The sequence below is a fragment of the Zalophus californianus genome, chromosome 10 (genome assembly GCF_009762305.2).
Source record: "Zalophus californianus isolate mZalCal1 chromosome 10, mZalCal1.pri.v2, whole genome shotgun sequence".
In the NCBI taxonomy this organism is placed as follows: Eukaryota; Metazoa; Chordata; class Mammalia; order Carnivora; family Otariidae; genus Zalophus; species Zalophus californianus.
The window spans coordinates 81154138-81174632 of NC_045604.1; the positions used below are offsets into that span (position 1 = coordinate 81154138).

The following is a 20495-nucleotide window of genomic DNA, read 5'->3' on the forward strand; positions in this document are numbered from 1 at the left end:
TTGTGTAAGTATGTGGGTCAGTCCTAGGTATAAAGTTTATTTTTAAATAATAAGAGATTGGCTTAAATAATAAGAAATTGGCCTAAATAAAAGAAAAATGGATTCTGGGTTACAGAGAATCAATGGCACTCAACTGGAACTTTTTAGAAGAACCCGATTTGAAACTGGCTACACAATCCCCTATTGCTAACTCACGTTAATGCAACACAGCAAAGATTAATGGATGACAAACATGAGAGAAATTAATACTAATTCCTAAATAAGGAACTTATACTCAACACATAATTAGCTAAAGCTGAATTCAGAACACCTGAAATTTTCGGAGGCTGGGAGGAAATTTACTTTTGCACTAAAATTTACTTTTGTCTCTGATGAACGGATTCACTAATCAAATCAGTAATATAATCAAAACAAAACAACTCCTCCCACAGCAAAAGCCCAGCTATTTCAGAAAATAAACTGCTTTTAAAATTTTCCAGGAAGTTAACCATGACCAGTTGGACACACATATTTATCCGTAGAGGGATATAAATAACTTGACAAAGGCACAGAGAACAGGAGAGGCTACATCAGAGGACAGGATGTCAGCTCACTTTGGAGACACGCTTTGGAGATGACAAGTAGAAAGAAGAGTGCCAAAGAACTTTGCACAGAGGAGGAAACAGAAATCTAAGTGTTGTATAAAAGGCTGATGCACCCAATAGAGCCCTGCAAAGTCTCAGCAAATAACAGGCACCGGATTCCTGAAACAAGGAGGTGATAAGGACTGGGGCAATGTTAACAGAAGAAAGGGCTGTACTAGGATCCCCACCCCCAACCTTGGGAAGCCAGGAGACCAGCATTCCCCCAGGTCAGCAGCAGCTGGACAGGAGGTTTACTCTGTGGAGAAACTGACCCTCTCATGGAGGCACCAAGTCCAACAGTGAAGAGTGGGATTGAGTAGGGGAGTAAGAAGTGATGAACTAGGGAAGCAGCATTCCCCACATACTGAGAACTGAGGCCTCCAGCTTCCTTTTGCCAATCAGTACCCAAAGCACCAGCAGTTGGGCTTACCTTCCCCAAGCTGCAAATCAGAAAATCAATGTCTAAAAAACCCTGAATCCTTAGTTAATATCACACTTAATGCAGAATGCTTTTGTCCTAAGATAAGGAATAAGACACATATGCTGGTTCTCACTATTTCTACTTAACACTGTATTAGAGGCCCTAGCCACTGCAATAAGAGAAAGAAATAAAATTTATATGGTCCACTGGACAGTGAGAAATATAGTTGCCTTTATTGGCAGCATATGTCATTATCTAAACAGAAAATACCAAATAGCCTATAAAAAGTTATTAGAACTGGGATGCCTGGGTGGCTCAGTTGGTTAAGTGTCTGCCTTCAGCTCAGGTCATGATCCCAGGGTCCTGGGATCGAGTCCCACGTTGGGCTCCCTGCTTGGCTGGGAGCCTGCTTCTCCCTCTCCTACTCCCCCTGCTTGTGCGCTCTCTCTCGCTCGCTCACTAATAAAGTCTTTTTTAAAGATTTTATTTATTTATTTGAGAGAGAGAATGAGAGAGAGAGAGAGCATGAGAGGGGGGAGGGTCAGAGGGAGACGCAGACTCCCCGCCAAGCAGGGAGCCCGATGTGGGACTCGATCCTGGGACTCCAGGATCATGACCTGAGCCGAAGACAGTCGCTTAACCAACTGAGCCACCCAGGCGCCCAAAGTCTTTTTTAAAAAAGTTACTAGAATAAGCAAATTTAGTGAGGTTCAAGGATACATGGTCAACATATACAAATCAACTGTATTTCCTTATATTAGAAATGAACAACTGGAAATTGAACTTTAAACTATATGAATTTATGGGATGCCTGGCTGGCTCAGCCTGAAAAGCATGAGACTCTTGATCTCAGGGTCATGAGTTCAAGCCCCATGTTGGGTGTAGAGGTTACTTTAAAAAACAATAAATAGGGTGCCTGGGTGGCTCAGTTGGTTGAGTGGCTGCCTTCGGCTCAGGTCATGATCCTGGAGTCCGGGGATCAAGTCCCGCATCAGGCTCCCTGCTGGGCGGGGAGTCCACTTCTCCCTCTGACCCTCACCCCCTCTCATGCTCTCTCTATCTCATTCTCTCTCTCAAATAAATAAATAAAATATTTAATAAATAAATAAATAAATAAATAATAAATAAAATAAAATAAAATAAATGACTTACAATAGCATCAAAAAGCAAAATACTTGGCGACAATTCTAATAAAGCATATGTCACTTTTGTATGCCAAAAACTATAAACTGATAAGAAAATTCAAAGAAAACCTAAATAGGTGAAAAGAAACACCATGTTTGTGAGTTGGAAGATTCAATACAGTTAAGATGTTAATTCTCTCAAAAATGGTCTACAGATGCAACATAATCCCAAAGTCCTAGCAAGCTTTTAGTAGAGATGAACAAACTGGCCCTAAACTTTATGTGGAAAAGTGAAAAGCAAGGATGAAAGATTTACCATCTGATTTCAAGACTCCCTGTAAAGCTATAGTAATCAAGACAGTGGGGTACTAGTAAAAGGATAGACGTAGGGGCTCCTGGGTAACTCAGTCAGTTAGGCATCTGCCTCCAGCTCAGGTCATGATCCCATGGGCCTGGGACTGAGCCCCACATCGGGCTCCCTGCTCAGCAGCGAGTCTGCTTCTCCCTCTCCCTCTGTGATCTTGCTCACTTTCGCTCTCTCTCAAATAAATAAATAAATAAATAAAATCTTAAAAAAAGGAGACAGATGTATAGAGCAATGGAAAAGAATGAGTCCAGAAAATTTTATATATATATATATATATATATATAAAACCACAGGTTTTTGACAAAGAAGTCAAAGTAATTCAACACAGAAAGAACAGTCTTTTCAAAAAATGGTGCCAGAACAAATGGAGATCTATATACAAAAAATGAACTTCAAATAGGTCATACACCTAAACATACAACAAAAAACTGTAAATCTAATAGAAAAAATAAGACAATCTTTCTGACTCTAGTTTAGGCAAAGATTTAAGTAGATCACAAAAAGCACAAGCCATAAAGAAAATCAGAAGCCTCAGAGAAAATATATGTAATAACAAAGCCAGCTTCTCACCTCCTACTCTACAGGGAAAAGACATCAATAAAATTAGCCTCCACACCCACAGCTTCTTATTCCTTTTTAGTTCATTCTTAAATAATAATAGACAGCTGAAAATAGTCAAATATTTGAAGAAAATCTTCCACATAGGATACAAAACCCAAAGCAGACCAACATACAGAGAGAGAGAACTCTGTGGAAATGGAGACAATGTAAGGAGCAGGGAAAACTTTAAAAACTACAGGCAGTCTGCTTTGCACATAATATAGATCCACAAAAGTGACCGGACAAGCCTACTGTATTAGCAAGTCAATGGATAAACAGAAAACCAAGACATGGCAATAATTATATTACTTGGAAAAAGTAAGTATCAAAAGAAAGAGTTGAAAGTGGTTGCCTCTGAGGGGGACAGGATGAGGGTAGCAGGGGACAGCTGCTTTTTATTATAAAATTTTTCTATTATTTGGCTTTAAAAAACAATGTTCATATATTTCATTGAAAATATTCTAAAAGAAAAAAGCCAAGGACTTCACAAAGATTTACTTAACACGGTGAAAAACCCTTATACCGATAGTAAATCAGTACTTGTCTGGCTATGTAAAATGGGCATACTCCGCTCTGTTAGACTCATTGGCTTTGTGACTCCAAATAAGACCTGCTTTTCTGACTTTCCAGTTCTCCTCTCTAACTAGAGTCAGGGAGGGTGGACAAGATCACCTCCAAGTGTCTTCCAGCTCCGTGAGTATATGGCTTTATCAAGTAACACTTTTGCTCACACAGTTATAGATACAACTGATTCTGTAAAAGAATCTATCTCATTTCCTCACAAATGTCCAACAATCTAGTTTTCAGTCTGTACTTCCATTCATCTGAATTAGTGTGGCATTACTGTGTTCCACAGTTACGAGCTTTTGCAAGTGGAAATGACAGCTAAGAAAAAATTCAAAACCAGTTACTTAACAACATTTATAGCATCAATATCTTAATCCTACATATTTTTTTAAGATATCCCATCTCTTTGGGAATTGCTGTTTTTGGTGGTTTCTGTTTTTCTTATATACCCACCAAACCCAACCTGAGAAGGAAAAAACTCCATAATGTCAACTGAGCATCAGGCTCAAATTTGGAAGTGAACTGTTTCACAAATGATGTAGAAGAAAGTAGGTAGGTGGGGCTATCCTATTCATGAAGAACCCAACTCTTCTTTGCTTCATGGGCACTCACCTTTCTCAGATGCCCACCATACAGACACCAAAATACAGAGAGAAAAAACTCTGAGGAAACAGAGACAATGTAGGGAGCTGGGGAACTTTAAAAACTACAGGCAGTCTTTGCTTTGCACGTAGTACAGGACCATAAAGGATCTGAGCTAAAGGAGAGGGAGAAACTGGAGATGAAAGAAGAAGATTAAAAAGAAGAAGCTACTGACTACCTGGAGAATGCCAATCTAAATTCTAATAGTTTCATTATATCCATCAATTTAGCCATCCTAAATGGACATTTACAGCAATTAATGAGGAGATGACATCAGTAGCACTACCAATCGGATCTGATGAATCAGCAGGGTATGATGGCTTTACCAGGAGAAGAAAACATCCTTTCTGCTCCCTCAGAACAGAGGACCACCTACCAGAGGATGTTCTGACACCAAGAAACCACATGCTTCTTGCATCTCGGTTTGGTTTTTGAAGACCCTCCTGGGGGACAGTTTGTGACTACAGCACAGTAGACACGAATCTCTTCCAAGAATTTAGAATCATTAATCTAAGACGATGAGCTAATGTGCCTCATGGTCGTTCCCAAGAATTCCCCAATTCTTTGTATCAGATAGATGACAAGGGATGTCATACTCAGGAAATGGTGGTCTGAACACTGATTTCTGTAGCATAATGTAAGATTAATTTCCTATTTCCCTTAGAACATGATGATAAGGCAGGCATGAACGGTCTTCAGACTTGATATTCCAAGGATCCAGTCAATCTACTCCCACCTTCATATGGGTCTTTTAGTCTAAACAGCAAGTAAGACAATAAAATAAGGTAGATTCTGGTGTAATTATAAAAGAATGTCATTCCTTCCTGCCTTGTCTTTAGCAAAGCAATTGAAAGTATTCTTAGCCTGACTTTATGTTGTTCAAAAGGAAAAAAACAGTCTTCAGGGCCTTTCCCAATGGGAAACTCAGTAGGAAGATATGTTCCCAGGGAGTTCTGAGTTCTCTTGTTCATTCATTTATTTAAACCTTTCTCTGAGCGACCATGGGGCATCCTTTGTTAGGTGCTGCAATGCGAATAAATAATATCGTTTCACTTTCTACAGGAGTTCCCAAGGCAGAGAACTCCTAAGGATCCCAGGTGGCATGGAAGGCCTCTCAGAAGGCATTTCTGATGGTGGGGAAGGATCACAAATGGGTAGATGAGGAGGGAGCAGACATTCTGGAAAAAGCATACATGGAATTTGGGATGAGAGAGATGAGGACCTGAATCCGGGTTCTGTCATTTACTGGTTTCGTGACTCCAGGCAACTTCCCGTACTTCTGTGAGTCGCAATCTCCTCGATTAGTAAGTAGGTTGTTATGAGGATTAAAGAAGAAAATGAAGCGAAACAGCACAGGCTACAGTGCGTGGCACGTGGCAGACACCTGAATGACAGCGCCTTCGCTCTTCCCTCCCTGGCCTGCAGTGGGCATGTTCTTGGAGATGATGTTGAGCCGAGTCTTCAGAGGCAGGGGTCCAAACCTTTGAAAAGCATCCGGAAAGGAGGAGAAACAGAGAAAAGGAAGGGTGTGGACGGGAGGCGCAAGCAGCCTGAGTAGGTTGTACGGGCTGGGCCTGAGCTGCGGGGCAAGGCGAAGTAGGGGAGTTTTCCAGTAGCCTCCCCAGGGTGCATGAATCCATCCGCTAACCGCCATTTGTGAATTCATGGGTGTCTGGAACCTGCAGACCATCAGGACCCACCCCAAATGCCCTCCTCTGTTGGAAATGTATATGAGGCTTCTGGAAGACATGGTTCCATTTTTTTCCCATCATTATAAAAACTTCAAATATACAGAAAAGTTTAAAGAAGAGTACGGTAAACATCCACTTAGCCACCACTTAGGTTCCATAATTAGTTCTATGCTGGGATTGAAGATTTGAAAATATACAGTAAATTTTAGTTCTTTTGCATTTGGGAGAAGGGGCACAAAAGGGAGGATGTGAACGTGCCCATCTGGCTAGCATCTATTTGGCTCCTGTAAGACCAGCAGTGCAGCTGAGTGGACAAAAGGAAGCACCTCGAGTCTGTCAATGGCATTTAAACATGGAAGTGCCTGAGCACAATGACAAACCTGGTTCTGGGGCACAGCAGTCATCCACCCTTATACCTGACCTCCCCCAAATAAACACGAACCTCCTATTGCTTCTGCTCACTTAGGATGGCCTAGCAGAATTAAAAAGCATACAGTGTCAAAAAAGAAGTATCAGAAAAATGTTAAAAATTTCTACCTCTAAGCAATTAATCTATACAATTTACACATTTCGTATTTCATTTCAGCTAAAACTACTACAGAAAACATAGAAAGAATCCTAACTGCACTGATCTGGGTAACTCAACTAGGAAAATTTGTTTTTGTTTAGTTAAAGGACATGTAAAGCATGGAGGACCTTAGGAGAAGGAAGGGAAAAATGAAGGGGGGGAAATCTGAGGGAGAGACAAACCACGAGAGACTGTGGACTCTGAGAAACAAACTGAGGGTTTTAGAGGGGAGGGGGGTGGGGATGGGTTAGCCCGGTGATGGGTATTAAGGAGGGCACGTACTGCATGGAGCCCTGGGTGTTATACGAAAACAATGAATCGTGGATCACTACATCAAAAACTAATGATGGGTATTGTATGGTGACTAACATAACATAATAAAATAAAATTAAAAATAAATAAATAAAGGACATGTAGAAAGTAGCACCTCACTGCCCTAAGTGTGTTGAAGGCAAATTCAATTGTTAGCACCCTTAAAAAAAATTACATTCTTACAAACACAGATAATCACTTTTAATTATGGTGGCTCAAATAAATAACGGGAAAATATGAAAAGAAAACATTAATCCTCAAATATCACTGCTGTGAGGAGACGTGAATGCATTTCAAGACGTCAGAAGTCATGTAAGTGCCAGGTGATACTCAATGGAGCTTTCATGTTATTTAAAATAAAATCTTGAGATGACATTCTGCTTTCAACTGTGAGGTAAAAGAAGGCTTTTCCACTTTCACTTATGTGCTTTTGTCAGTTTCCGCAGCACTGACACTTCATACTCTAGATCTGTAAAAGCAGACCTTCCTCTAAAACTCAATCCATCTGGGTGCCAGACATGTGACATCCCATCTAACAAATGAAAACGGGAGGGCCAGATCTTAGCAGCATATTCTACTCAATTTACCAACCTCTCATTTTATCTTGAGAATTTTTACATCTACAAATGCATTTAAAGTCTAAAATAGACTAGTAACTGAAAATTATGAACCCATCAACTCTTTTTCTTGATAATTCATCATTTTCTATTCAAATTTTTAAAGTATTCTAGGTCTGTCACCTCCCTTTCCCAGTTACTATGAGAAAGGCTTCGAATGAAACTCTAAGGGGCGCCTCAGTCAGTTAAGCGTCCGACTCTTGGTTTTGGCTCAGGTTGTGATCTCAGGGTCGTGAGATTGAGCCCCACATCCTGCCCTGTGCTCTGTGGGGAGCCTGCCTGAGACTCTCTCTCTCCCTTTGCCCCTCCCCACAACTTGTGTGCACCTGCTCGCTCTCTCTAGAAAAAAAAAAAATCTATAAAAAATGCATTGAGTTGCCTTCATCTTTTTAAATTTTTTTCATTTTTTAAAAGATGTATTCATTTGAGAGAGAGACAGAGAGAGCACACAAGTGAGGGAAGGGGGCAGAGGGAGAAGCAGACTTCCCGCTCAGCAGGGAGCCTGACACAGGGCTCGATCCCAGGACCCTGAGATCATGACCTGAGCCGACAGCAGACACTTAACCGAGTCACCCAGGCACCCCTAAAATCTTTAATTGTGGGACAATACACATTACAAAATTTACCATCTCAACCCTCCTAAATGAGTTCAGTAGTGTTAAGTACACACACATTGTGGTGCACCAATCTCTAGCACCCTTTTCATCTTGCAAAACAGAAACTCTACACCTATTAACCAACAGCTCCTCATTCCCTCCCGCCCCTAGCCCATGGCATGACTTCACCCATGTGGCAGCGGGCGTCAGAATTTCCCTTCTCCTTGAAGCTGAATAATATTCCACTGTATGCGTCAACCACCCTCTGTTTATCCAAGTTCCTTGCACCTCTTTTTATATTATTCTCAGGAATCCTACTGACATATCTCCCATGAGAGAAAGCGGTGGTGTCCTGATCTGCAGGCCGCCAAGAAGTCAAAGGGAAGAGACAAGCTAGATCAGTTCATCTTTCCCTGGCACAGGCCAGGTAGATGGGACAGGGGATACTTGTAAGAGTTGTTCCTGTACCTTGATTTAAAAGCTCCTAGGTTTTATGTCTTTAGGGACATTCTGTGGGAAACCCAATTTGCCTGGTTAATTGTTTCATTTTATTAGTAACTACACACTTTCAAAATCTGCATTTTATTTTTTTTTAAAGATTTCATTTATTTATTTGACAGAGAGAGACACAGTAAGAGAGGGAACACAAGCAAGGGGAGTGGGAGAGGGAGAAGCAGGCTTCCCGCTGAGCAGGGATCCCGATGCGGGGCTCAATCCCAGGACCCTGGGATCACGACCTGAGCCAAAGGCAGACGCTTAACCATCTGGGCCACCCAGGTGCCCCAAACTCTGCATTTTATATTAACCAGACCCTAGTTCAATGTTTATTCCAATATCTTAAAATACTCCCTTCAGACCAGAATGATCCTTTCTTCCAAATGTTCAGCTGTGGAAAGGAGTTAAGTGGGAGGGCTGAGTGGAGGACCGTGATCATTTCTCCTTAGCTATTACCAAAAATCACTTAGAACAGATGTTAAAGGTCTCCACCACCTTCGCAGTCTGAAAGTAGCACAGCCCTCAGAAGATACTTAGGCCTGGCCAAAATCAACACAGAAGAGGGGAAGGGAGCCGATCAGCAGAAAGAGCTCTGTCTACGGCAGCACCAGCCCTATGACGTGGAGCAAGACACGCCCCCTTCCTCAGTTTTCTTATGCGGGATAATGCTACTTAAGCCCCCTTCGGGTTCTTCATCAATCCCCTGTGAGGGCAGAATCACTACTCCTCTCATCATGACATCTTAGGATCTTAACTATGGTTCCTACTGACTTTCCCTCCAGCTGCTGTCCCAGGCTGAACACACTCAACACGTGTCCATCTGTTCTCACTGTGAAGTCCTCCTCCTCTGGACTCGCTGCAGTGCCTCTACTTAACATCAACCAATCAACCGATCAAAGCCCAAGACTATGGGGCGCCTGGGCGGCTCAGTCAGTTAAGCGCCTGCCTTCAGCTCAGGTCATGATCCCAGGGTCCTGGAATCGAGCCCCGCATCGGGCTCCCTGCTCAGCGGGCAGTCTGTTTCTCCCTCTCCCTCTCCATCTGTGCACTCTCTCTCTCTCTCTCTCAAATAAATAAAATCTTTAAAAAATAAAAAAGCCCACAACTATATTCTACTAAGGGGATGACCAGTGCTGAGCAGAGGTTGACACTTCAGGATTTTTGGTATTCTCTTGTACATCCCACTATCATTTCTGTTCTTTGGGTTTTTAAAATTTTTTTTAAAGTTAACCATTTTATAGCCAAACTGTGGAAAGAGCCAAGATGCCCATCGACAGATGAATGGATAAAGAAGATGTGGTATATATACACAATGGAATATTATGCAGCCATCCAAAGGAATGAGATCTTGCCATTTGCAACGACGTGGATGGAACTGGAGGGTGTTATGCTGAGTGAAATAAGTCAATCAGAGAAAGACATGTATCATATGACCTCACTGATATGAGGAATTCTTAATCTCAGGAAACTGAGTGTTGCTGGAGTGGTGGGGGGTGGGAGGGATGGGGTGGCTGGCTGATAGACATTGGGGAGGGTATGTGCTATGGTGAGCGCTGTGAATTGTGCAAGACTGTTGAATCACAGATCTGTACTTCTGAAACAAATAATGCAACATATGTTAAGAAAAAAGAAAAAGAAGAAGATAGCAGGAGGGGAAGAATGAAGGGGAGTAAGTCGGACGGGGAGACGAACCATGAGAGACGATGGACTCTGAAAAACAAACTGAGGGTTCTAGAGGGGAGGGGGTGGGGGGATGGGTTAGCCTGGTGATGGGTATTAAAGAGGGCACATTCTGCATGGAGCACTGGGTGTTATGCACAAACAATGAATCATGGAACACTACATCAAAAACTAATGATGTATTATACAGTGATTAACAATAAAAAATTTTTTTTAAAAAGTTAACCATTTTACATTGATGATGCATGGGACTAGACATCTAAACCCTCACCTCAAAGAAGGTTGAAATTCAGAGGTTTTAAACTCAGGGTTTCTTTAATACAGGTGTGTGTGTGTGTGTGTGTGTTTTAAGAAAACATAATGTTTTAAAATGAGACAGCGTCTCTCTCAAACACGCAAGCTCACAGGCGTCGATGTGCCATGTCCCGAAGAGGCAACTTCATGCACGGAGCTATGGATCCCAAACACCCATAAGTACGAATTCTGTGCAACTCTAGCTAAATTATTCAGCTTCTCTGAGATTCAACTTTCTCATACATAAATTAGGAATATCACCAAGGGTTTCACAGCGTTGTTAGAGAGATTTTCTAAAAGATGTAAAGCACCTAGCACAGTGCCTGGAATGAAGAATTTGCTCTAAAAATAGGGGCATTCTCTCACTTTTCACATTGCTCCAAAAAGCAGACAGTGTGTCCGTGAGCTTTACACCTTCATACTGACAGGACAGAGGAAGAGATGGGAAGGTGAGAGGGGGTCGAGGAACGATCCTCCTCAACAAGAGCAGGGGTCATGAATTAATTTTTCACAAAGCGTACGACATACAGCGTTCATGAATTTCACTATGAGGTTGATCATTTAAACTAGGATTCCGGGGCGCCTGGGTGGCTCAGATGGTTAAGCATCTGCCTTCAGCTCAGGTCATGATCCCTGGGTCCTGGGATCGAGTCCCGCATCGGGCTCCCTGCTCCTAGGGAGCCTGCTTCTCCCTCTCCCTCTCCCCCCCTCTGTCTCTCATGAATAAATACATAAAATCTTTAAAAAATATATTAAAAGATAATAATAAAATAAACTAGGATTCCACACCCAGATTTAGCTGGTTAGTACATTTCATTAAGAAGGTTCAAGAGCACTAAAACCATCTGCAGTGTAAAAGAATCATATTTCACCAGAAGCAGGGTAAGAGTGGCTTCCGAGATACAAGGTTAAATGAAAAACAGAAGGTAGAGAAAAGGGTGTGTGGTCCATTACCATCTACCTAACAGGAGGGGAGGGCATATATATGCAGTTGCTTAATAAATTCGTAAAAACAGAAGGACAGACTAAAAACTAATAAATTTGGTCGCCACGAGGGAGGGAGGAAACAAGCTGGAGAAGCTTGAGAGATCGGACTCTGGAACCACACAAATGGTCTACATAATTACAAAGCAAAACTGATTTGAAAAAAGGCAATCCCTAAAGTTACAAACACAACAAACCTAAATCTTTATTGAGTTGGTAGCTTAACCACACAAAGAGGAATTATTCCAAGGGATTATAAAATAAGGTAATTTGTTCATCTCTAGTCAGATATACTACAGGGGAAAAAATTACTGCAAAAAAATTATTTTCAATAATTACATTATTTGTAATGATACTGTTATAGTTATTCTGAAATTATTATCCATAGTAGTATAAAGCAAATAAATACTTTAATATCATTAACAACCAAAATTTTCAGCATAAGAAAAAAAGAAACTAAAAGAAGTTAAATAAGTCCAGGAGTCTAACTGGAATTGGAAGTATCGGTATAAGCTAATCTTTTTATTTTATTTATTTGACAAGGGAGAGGGAGAAGCAGGCTCCCCGCTAAGCAAGGAGCCTGACACAGGGTTTGATCATGATCATGACCCGAGCCGAAGGCAGATGCTTAACCAACGGAGCCAGTATAAACTAATCTTAAAAAGAAAAAGGAAGGAAGGAAAGAAGGAAGAATTCCTTGCTAGCCCTTTTAACTCAAAAACACTATAAATAACAATGAATCCATCATCAATAAACACCCTTAGAACCCAGATTACAGTTTCTAAATACCATTTTCCATCAAAAGGAACAGGCCCTTTGGAGAAATGGCTAACTCTAAATATAAGGTAGGAAATGTAGAGAAGAGCCTGGAATAAAGAATACCAGAAGTCAAATAGGTTATTAAAGGCTACTGGGATTGTCTCAGAGGACTCACGAGTCACCTCAAATTGTTCCCACTGCTCAGAAACAAGATAATTAGAGCATCAAAAAAAGAACAACTGTAATATACTAAAATATATTTAAAATATATATATTTTTAAAACCTCATGATAAACAAAACAAAATCACATTGCTCACTGTTAGGTGACAGGAAACCAATTAACTTATTCTGAAGCTGGTTTTTAAAAGGTGTATTGAGGGGAGAGGTTAAAGAATTTATTCTGCTTTTTCTATGTGAACTGTATCTCCAGGTAACTAAAGAGATGAGGAGAAGCCCAATGTGACGCAAGAGGAAATATACATCACTATCTATGAAATATTCTTGCCATGATGTCAGTCCTAAATCTGATCAAGTTTACAGATCTTACTACCAGTTAATTATAAATAGAGTAGTCAGGGAACATGTTAAACAAACTTAAAAGAATGCTCCAGAAAATGGGAAATTCTACAGAGCTAACAACCTAGTTTCTGAAGCACACTGAGGGCTGTGGGAGAATCCAGTGAGAGAAGGAGTTCATAGACTGAGAGAGATGAGACGCATCAACCAAATGTAATATATGAATTGTTTGGAAACCACAGCTCAAACAAAACAATTATTTTAAAAAAATGTGTGAGCAGGAAATTTGAACACTGGCTATCTGATATTAAGGAGTCAGTTAATTTTTTGTTGTTGTTAGTGGCATTGTAGTTTTGTTTTTAAGTGACTGTTTAATCTTTATACGTACAGAGACCTACGGCTGAAAGGATATGCCATCTGTGATTTGCTTCAAAATTATCTGAAGGGAGAAGGAGAGAAAGAGTACTAATAAAATAGGACGGGCCACATGCTGACTGGTGACATTCTGTGATAGCTAGCTAGCTATGACTTTGTTATATTATTTTCCCTACTTTTGTATATGTTTGAAATTTTTCTGTAATGGAAGCTTTGGGATCTTTTAAGCAGAAATCCAAAAGGGCCTCTCTTCTGCTTCCCAGGATATTGCTTTTAAATGAAAAGATACAAGCTCTCAGAGGTTTTCTTAGGTGATGTGGTGACTATAGTCAAGACAATTATCCCCTATATGGCATGTACCTAGCTGCAATCTGTTTGAGTACCTTCCCTTGAGAACAGACCTGGGAATATGGGGGGGGGGGGAGGCATGGAAGAAAGAGCAGAGCTCTGCAGATAAACCTGGTATCAAACCCATGTCTTTGCCAAGAACTTTAATCTCCCTGAGGCTCTGGGAGATGTGGACAAACCTCACCTCCTTGACAATGCTGCTATGAGCATCACAAGAGCTAAAACATGAAGGACCAGGGCGCACCTAGGTGGCTCAGTCAGTTAAGGGTCCGACTCTTGATTTTAGCTCAGGTTATGATCCCAGGGTCATGAGAACGAGTCCTGTGTCGGGCTCCACGCTCAGCATGAAGCCTGCTTAAGATTATCTTTCTCCTTCTGCCTCACCATCTCCCCCACCTGCACATGCTCTCTCTCTCTCAAAAAAACAAAAACAAAAACATGAAGGACCTAGCCCAGAACCCGCACTTAAAACTGGCGCTTGCCTATTTATTCATTCACCAATTCACCAAACATCTGAGATACAACTCTGGGTCAGACTCCAGGTTAGGTGTGAGAGATAACAAAGACACAGAAAACACGAAAGCAGATTAATGATGACAGTGGGAAGAGCAATGTATTTAAGGTTCTGAACAGGTAAAAATTTTTGGATCTAGAATTCTATATCCAGCAACATTATCGATTAGGGGAAACAGACACATTTTTATAGCATTTATTAACCATACACTACATATGCAAAAAAGGAAAGAAATCAAAGTCACCCAGGGAAAAGTACTTCCCTCAAAAAAAAAAAAAAAAAAAAAATTCCACACAAGAAAGGCTGGGATATTTGGAAGATTCTCAGTTGGGTAACGAAGTTTTAATGACACAGGAATACACTTTCTTCCCAATGGGCCCCACCATGCAACTTCTTTCCTTCAGAGAACTGCATTAACACAACCATAAGATTATACATGCTGGACACATGCTGCCATCTCCTAAAATCGACTTCTCAAGAAAGCAGAAAAGTACAGATTTACAAAAAGACAGTTAACAGTGTAACTAATCATGGTGAGAAGAGAAACAGAGAGATATGGAAGGTAACCAAGATAGTTAACAGTGTAACTAATCACGGTGAGAAGAGAAACAGAGATGGAAGGTAAGGCGCCTGCGCTAAATTTATACTCCTTTACAGAACTGACCCAGATATATTGGTCAAAGTTGACAAGACAAGAAATGTATTGGTTAAAGGAAAATGGTCACAGTAGCTAGAAGAAGAGCCAGGGAGGGAGGGGCAAAGATTCTTCTCCCTTCATTTTATATTCTCCTGTTGAGGCAAAATTTTTAAAGATTATGTGCATTTCATCACTTGAATGGTTTAAAAAGTGCCACAGGAAACACCTTCTCTGCTAAAATACACTTAACCCACAAGATGGACACTGGGGTTTGCCAACATTCCTTTCCGGAAGTGGAGGCTCTATCCAAGGGAATATGTAGACTGGAGAAACGTCACGTGGTTAAGAGAAAGACACAGAAGTGAAGCCTGTTCCTAAGCTTCCTAAGCTATAGAACCCAGGAGCAAACAAGAGTGACCCAGCAGGACATTTTCCCCAGGAGAAGCAGCAACAGCTAAAGCTGAATGGAAGGAACCACTGGTGGCCAGAGGGGTGGGGAGAGGGGGAGGTGCGAGGGAAGGGGCGGGGGGGGGGGGGGGGGGGGGGGGGGGAGGGGGGATGGGCAAAAAGGTGAAGGGGATTAAGAGGTACAAACTTCCAGTGACCAATCAGTCACAGGGATGTAAGGTACAGGGTAGGGAATACAGGCAATAATACTGGAACAGCACTGCACCGTGACAGATGGTGACGACAGTTAGCATGGTGAGCCCTGAGTGATGTATAGTATTGTTGGATCACTGAGTCGTTGTACACCTGAAATTAATCTAATACTGTATGGCAATTATACCTCCATAAAAAAAAAAGTTTAATAAAAAAAAAAAAAGACAAAGCTGAATGAGGATTTCTGCAGGGATGTCATGGAGCCAGGAGGGGCAGAGAAAAGCAACAAGACATGGGCAACATGGAGCTTCAGAAGGCATTCCTCAATTGCTGAGAGAGTGAGCTGCAACCAGGCAAGACAGGTGGTGCTCAGGCTGCAGAGACATTCTGAGATAGTGGGGGGAGGGCGGGGGGGGGAAAGGTCTGAAAGCCAGAGGCAACCCCCTCTACGTCACAGAAGCAGGAAAGCAATGAAGGTGTTAACAGAGGACCAAGACACAGAGGACAGAAAGGCTGGGTCCGAGTATGTTCTGCCACAGGCTAGTGGTTTCTAATCGTACTGAAATCACAGGGAGAAGAAGCTTCTGAGACATTCTAGTACAGAGATGGCTGGTGGGAATTTAAAAGGCAGTACCCACTGAAACAGTCAAGGATCTTTTCTTCATTTGGTGTGCTGCTTTATTATTTCAGTGCAGTATAAGGCTTTCACGGGTTCACTTGTGACACTGGTTTACCCAATCTGATTTTTTTTTAAATTTTATTATGTTATGTTAATCACCATACAGTACATCATTAGTTTTTGATGTAGTGATCCAAGATTCATTGTTTGCATATAACACCCAGTGCTCCATGCAGTACGTGCCCTCCTTAATACCCATCACCAGGCTCACCCATCCCCCCACACCCCTCCCCTCTAGAACCCTCCGTTTGTTTCTTGGAGTCCATCGTCTCCCATGGTTCATCTCTCCCTCCTATTTCCCCCCTTCATTCTTCCCTTCCTTCTCCTAATGTCCTCCATGGTACTCCTTATGTTCCACAAATAAGTGAAACCATATGATAACTGAATTTCTCTGCTTGACTAATTTCACTTAGCATCATCTCCTCCAGTTCCAACCATGTTGATGCAAAAGTGGGGTATTCATCCTTTCTGATGGCTGAGTGATATTCCATTGTATATATGGACCACATCTTCTTTATCCATTCGTCTGTTGAAGGGCATCTCGGCTCTTTCCACAGTTTGGCTATTTTGGACATTGCTGCTATGAACATTGGGGTGCATATGGCCCTTCTTTTCACTACATCTGTATCTTTGGGGTAAATATCCAGTAGCGCAATTGCTGGGGACAGTGTAGCTCTATTTTTAATTTTTATTATATACTCCCTATCTAAAAATTCTCCAACCATGGGCATTTTCAAAACTCTCAGCCTTAGGTTGAGAAGAAACTACTTATTACCTGAGGAGAGAAGCAAAGGATCTCTAGAGAGTGTATCAGTTTCCTCCGCATGCTCTGCCCTGCATATGGTGTAAAAACATCTGGAATTTAAGAGCCAGAAGGGACCTTAGCACTTTTTTCCCAACAAAATGCCTCATTTAAGATGAGAAAACAGAGGCAGATACTGGGCCCTGGATGGGTATTTACTGAAGGGAAGAGTGAAAGGGCAGCTCCCCTTTTTGCTAATGTAATATGCTCATTCAGTCACTTTGAGAAAGCACTAACTTTCTATGACAACCATGTGGAATCTGAAAACCGTAACTTTGATATATGCTTTAGCGTTTCCTACATAAGCAGGAATTCCCAGGAGCTACTACACTGTCAAGGAAGGCTGAAATGGAGTCTCACAGACAGAAAACAGGAGAAAGAAGAGACTAGCCAAAGGGTTTTTCCCAACAGTTGAAAAAAAACGCAAATTGTAAATAATCCAGAGACACGACTGACCAAAATCTCTTCAGGGCAAAGCATCTTTGGAAAACCATTTTCTTTAATTAGAGAACATTCTTAATAAAATGAGAATGGTAATAGCACCTGTCTTTCGGGAAGGTTTCAAACTTCAGGGCTTATTTATGGGGACTAAATACCTAGTAGGGAGATTTTAAATATTTTTGCATCCACTGGAAAGAAGGATTCTTTAAACACCATGCTAACCTGTATTTATTCAGATTTCATGCCACTCAAGCAAATTTATGTCTGGTCCAGTTTCCCAGAATCTAAGCCCTAGCTTTGTCCAGTTATCAACTATAGGCTCCTTGAATATTCTGGACACTGAATCCATCACAGACAAGAAAAGTAGTATGTGCCACCATATGAACACAAACAGCCAAAGGAGCTGATGTCCATTTCCGTCAACAGCCCGGGGCAGAAGCTCAGCTGCTGTGAGAGCGCTCCCAGGGTCTTAGAGTCCACTCGCTAAAGCTAAGAGAAGTGAGGTTCAGGGCTGCGGCAAACTTCCCCTCGACCACAGGGCCCCCGCACGTCCCCCCAGTCTGCACTATACCTTTCATGAGGAAGGCCTGCATGTTTGTGTTTATACTTAATGCCATTTTCACCATACTTCAGCCCCTTATTTTCTTTTTTTTTTTTTAAGATTTTATTTATTTATTCATGAGAGACAGAGGGAGAGAGAGAGAAGCAGAGGGAGAAGCAGGCTCCCAAGGAGCAGGGAGCCCTATGCGGGACTCGATCCCACGACCCTGGGATCATGACCCGAGCCGAAGGCAGACGCCCAACCATCTGAGCCACCCAGGCGCCCCCCTTATTTTCTTCACAAGCATTAACTGTTTAAAAAAAGAAAAGGAAAGGAAAAGAACAAAAAGAACACCACTGTATCAAGTTTACAGCATATGGAGAAGTAAAATAGGAGACAAAAGATCACAAAGGATAAGAGGGAGGTAAATGGAAAGAGACTATTGTAAGAGTCCTCGGTGGTCCATGAAGCAGTGTGATTTTCACTTGAAGATCCACTGTGATACATGGAAGAGGCACCTTATAATTTCTAGAGCAGTGCTTGGACAACAGAAATATGTGAACCACAAATGCCATTTAAAATTTTCTAGAAGCCACCATTTAAAAAAAAAAGTGAAAAGAAACCAGTGAAGTTAATTTTAATAATATTTTATTTAGCCCAATATACCCACAATATTATCATTTCAACATGTCATCAATTCTTCAAAATCTGTTGTGTATATTAAATCGACAACACATCTCAGTTTGGACTAGCCACACGTGAAGTACTCAACGGCCACATGTGGCTGGTGGCTACTGTACTGGACAGGGTAGTTCTACATCAGGAGTCAGCAAATTGTTCTGCAAAGGGACAGACAGTACACAAATTGAGTTTTGCGGGTCACAGGTCTCTGTCAAACTACCCAAATCTGCCACTGTAAGGCAAAGCAGCCAGAGGTAATATGTAAATTAACAAGCATGGCCGCATTCCAATAAAACTTTATAAAAACACGTGGACCGGAGTTGGCCTATGGGCTCTAGTTTGTCAACCACTACTCTGGAGCAATGACTAAAAAAATAACACCAAGAAGTAAAAGCCAAAAAGTCAACAGAGAAGATAAACAGGATGCTAAAATATCAGCAAATACCAACTAATATACAATTCATTCAAAAGGCAACATAAAAGAAGAAAAGAGGGACAAAACCCAAGCAGGACAAATAGAAAACAAATACCAAGATGGAAGGCAGACCTATCTGTATCATTCATTAGATTAAATGTAAAAGAAAGGGGTTGTGAGAATGAATAAAACAGCAAGACCCAAGTATATGCTGTTTATAAGAAACACACTTTATAAAGACAAACAAGTTACCAGTAAAAGGTTGAATAAAATTTTCTATGCAAACATCAAGGTTAAGAAACAAGAGCGCCAATATTAATTATCAGATAAAATACACATCAAAAAAGATTATTACTAGATATCAAGAGGAATATTCCATACTGATGAAAGGGGCAATTCATTAAGAAGACACAGTAATCCTTAATAGGCACATGCCTATCAAAAGAGCTGCAAAATACATGAAACAAGAAATTGATAAAATTAAATGAAAAAACAGACTTACGACCACAGTTGGAAATTTCAACACCTCTCTCAGTAGGTGAAAGAAAAAGCAGAACCCCCACCCCCACCGCCAACTCCCCAAAAAATCAGTAAGGATATACATTCGAGCACCACGAATCAATGTAACCTGAAATGACAATAATGAAATGTTACACTCATTCAAGTGCACGTGGAACATTCACCAAGACAGACCACATGCCGGGCCATAAAACCAGTGTCAATAATTATCAAAGAAGTTCTAAATAACTTCCTGGTCAAAGAAAAAAGCACAAGAAAAATTAGAAAATATCTTCTAATAGACAGTAGTAAAAAGACAACCTATAAAAATCTGAGGGATGCAGCTAAGCAGTCTAAAGGAAAATTTACAGCTTTAAATGCTTTTATTAGAAAAGAAGAAATGTATAAAATCAGGAAGTTAAGTTCCCACTTTAAGAAGCTAGGCAAAGAATAACATTAAAATACAAAACAAGAGGGCGCCTGAGTGGCTCAGTCATTAAGCGTCTGCCTTCAGCTCAGGTCATGATCCCAGGGTCCTGGGATTGAGCCCCTGCATCGGGCTCCCTGCTCTGCAGGAAGCCTGCTTCTCCCTCTCCCACTCCCTCTGCTTGTGTTCCCTCTTTCGCTGTGTCTCTCTCTGTCAAATAAATAAATAAAATCTTTAAAAAAAAATAAAATACAAAACAAGAAATAATAAGAACAAGGATATAAATAAATGGAAAAAAAAAGAAGACAAAAAAAAAAACAATAAAAAGTTGGTTCTTTGAAAGAACTGATAAACACCTAGCAAGGAAAAGAGCAAGTAAACACATATTACCAGTATCAGAAATTTTTAAAGGGACACAATTGTAGATTCTACAGATATAAAAATTATAAGGGAACGTTTTGAGCTAATAATTTTATGCTAACAAATTTGACAATTTAAATGAAATGAAATATTCCTTAAAAAACACGAATTACTAGAAGTGATCCAAGAAGAAACAGAAAATCTACACAATCCTGTATCTATTACAGAAATTGAGTCCATAATCAAAACCATTCCACAAAAAAACTTTATGCCCAAATGTCTTCACTGGTAAACTCTACCAAAAACTTAAAACAAAAACA

At 40.9% G+C, this 20495-nt stretch overlaps 1 protein-coding gene across 3 annotated transcripts in view; it reads right to left on the reverse strand.

Annotated features, from left to right (window-relative positions):
- The window catches only part of PARN (poly(A)-specific ribonuclease), a 159064-nt gene that overhangs the window by 22058 nt on the left and 116511 nt on the right, over positions 1-20495 (reverse strand). Inside the window, exon 23 of one of the 3 annotated variants that reach the window (XM_027613112.1) lies at positions 18446-18633. The exons of the other annotated variants lie outside the window; for them this stretch is intronic. Coding sequence (XP_027468913.1) covers positions 18621-18633 — 13 coding nt within the window. The 3' untranslated portion in view covers positions 18446-18620. Of the gene's footprint in view, positions 1-18445; positions 18634-20495 lie in introns of those variants that run through there. 3 annotated transcript variants of the gene reach the window in all.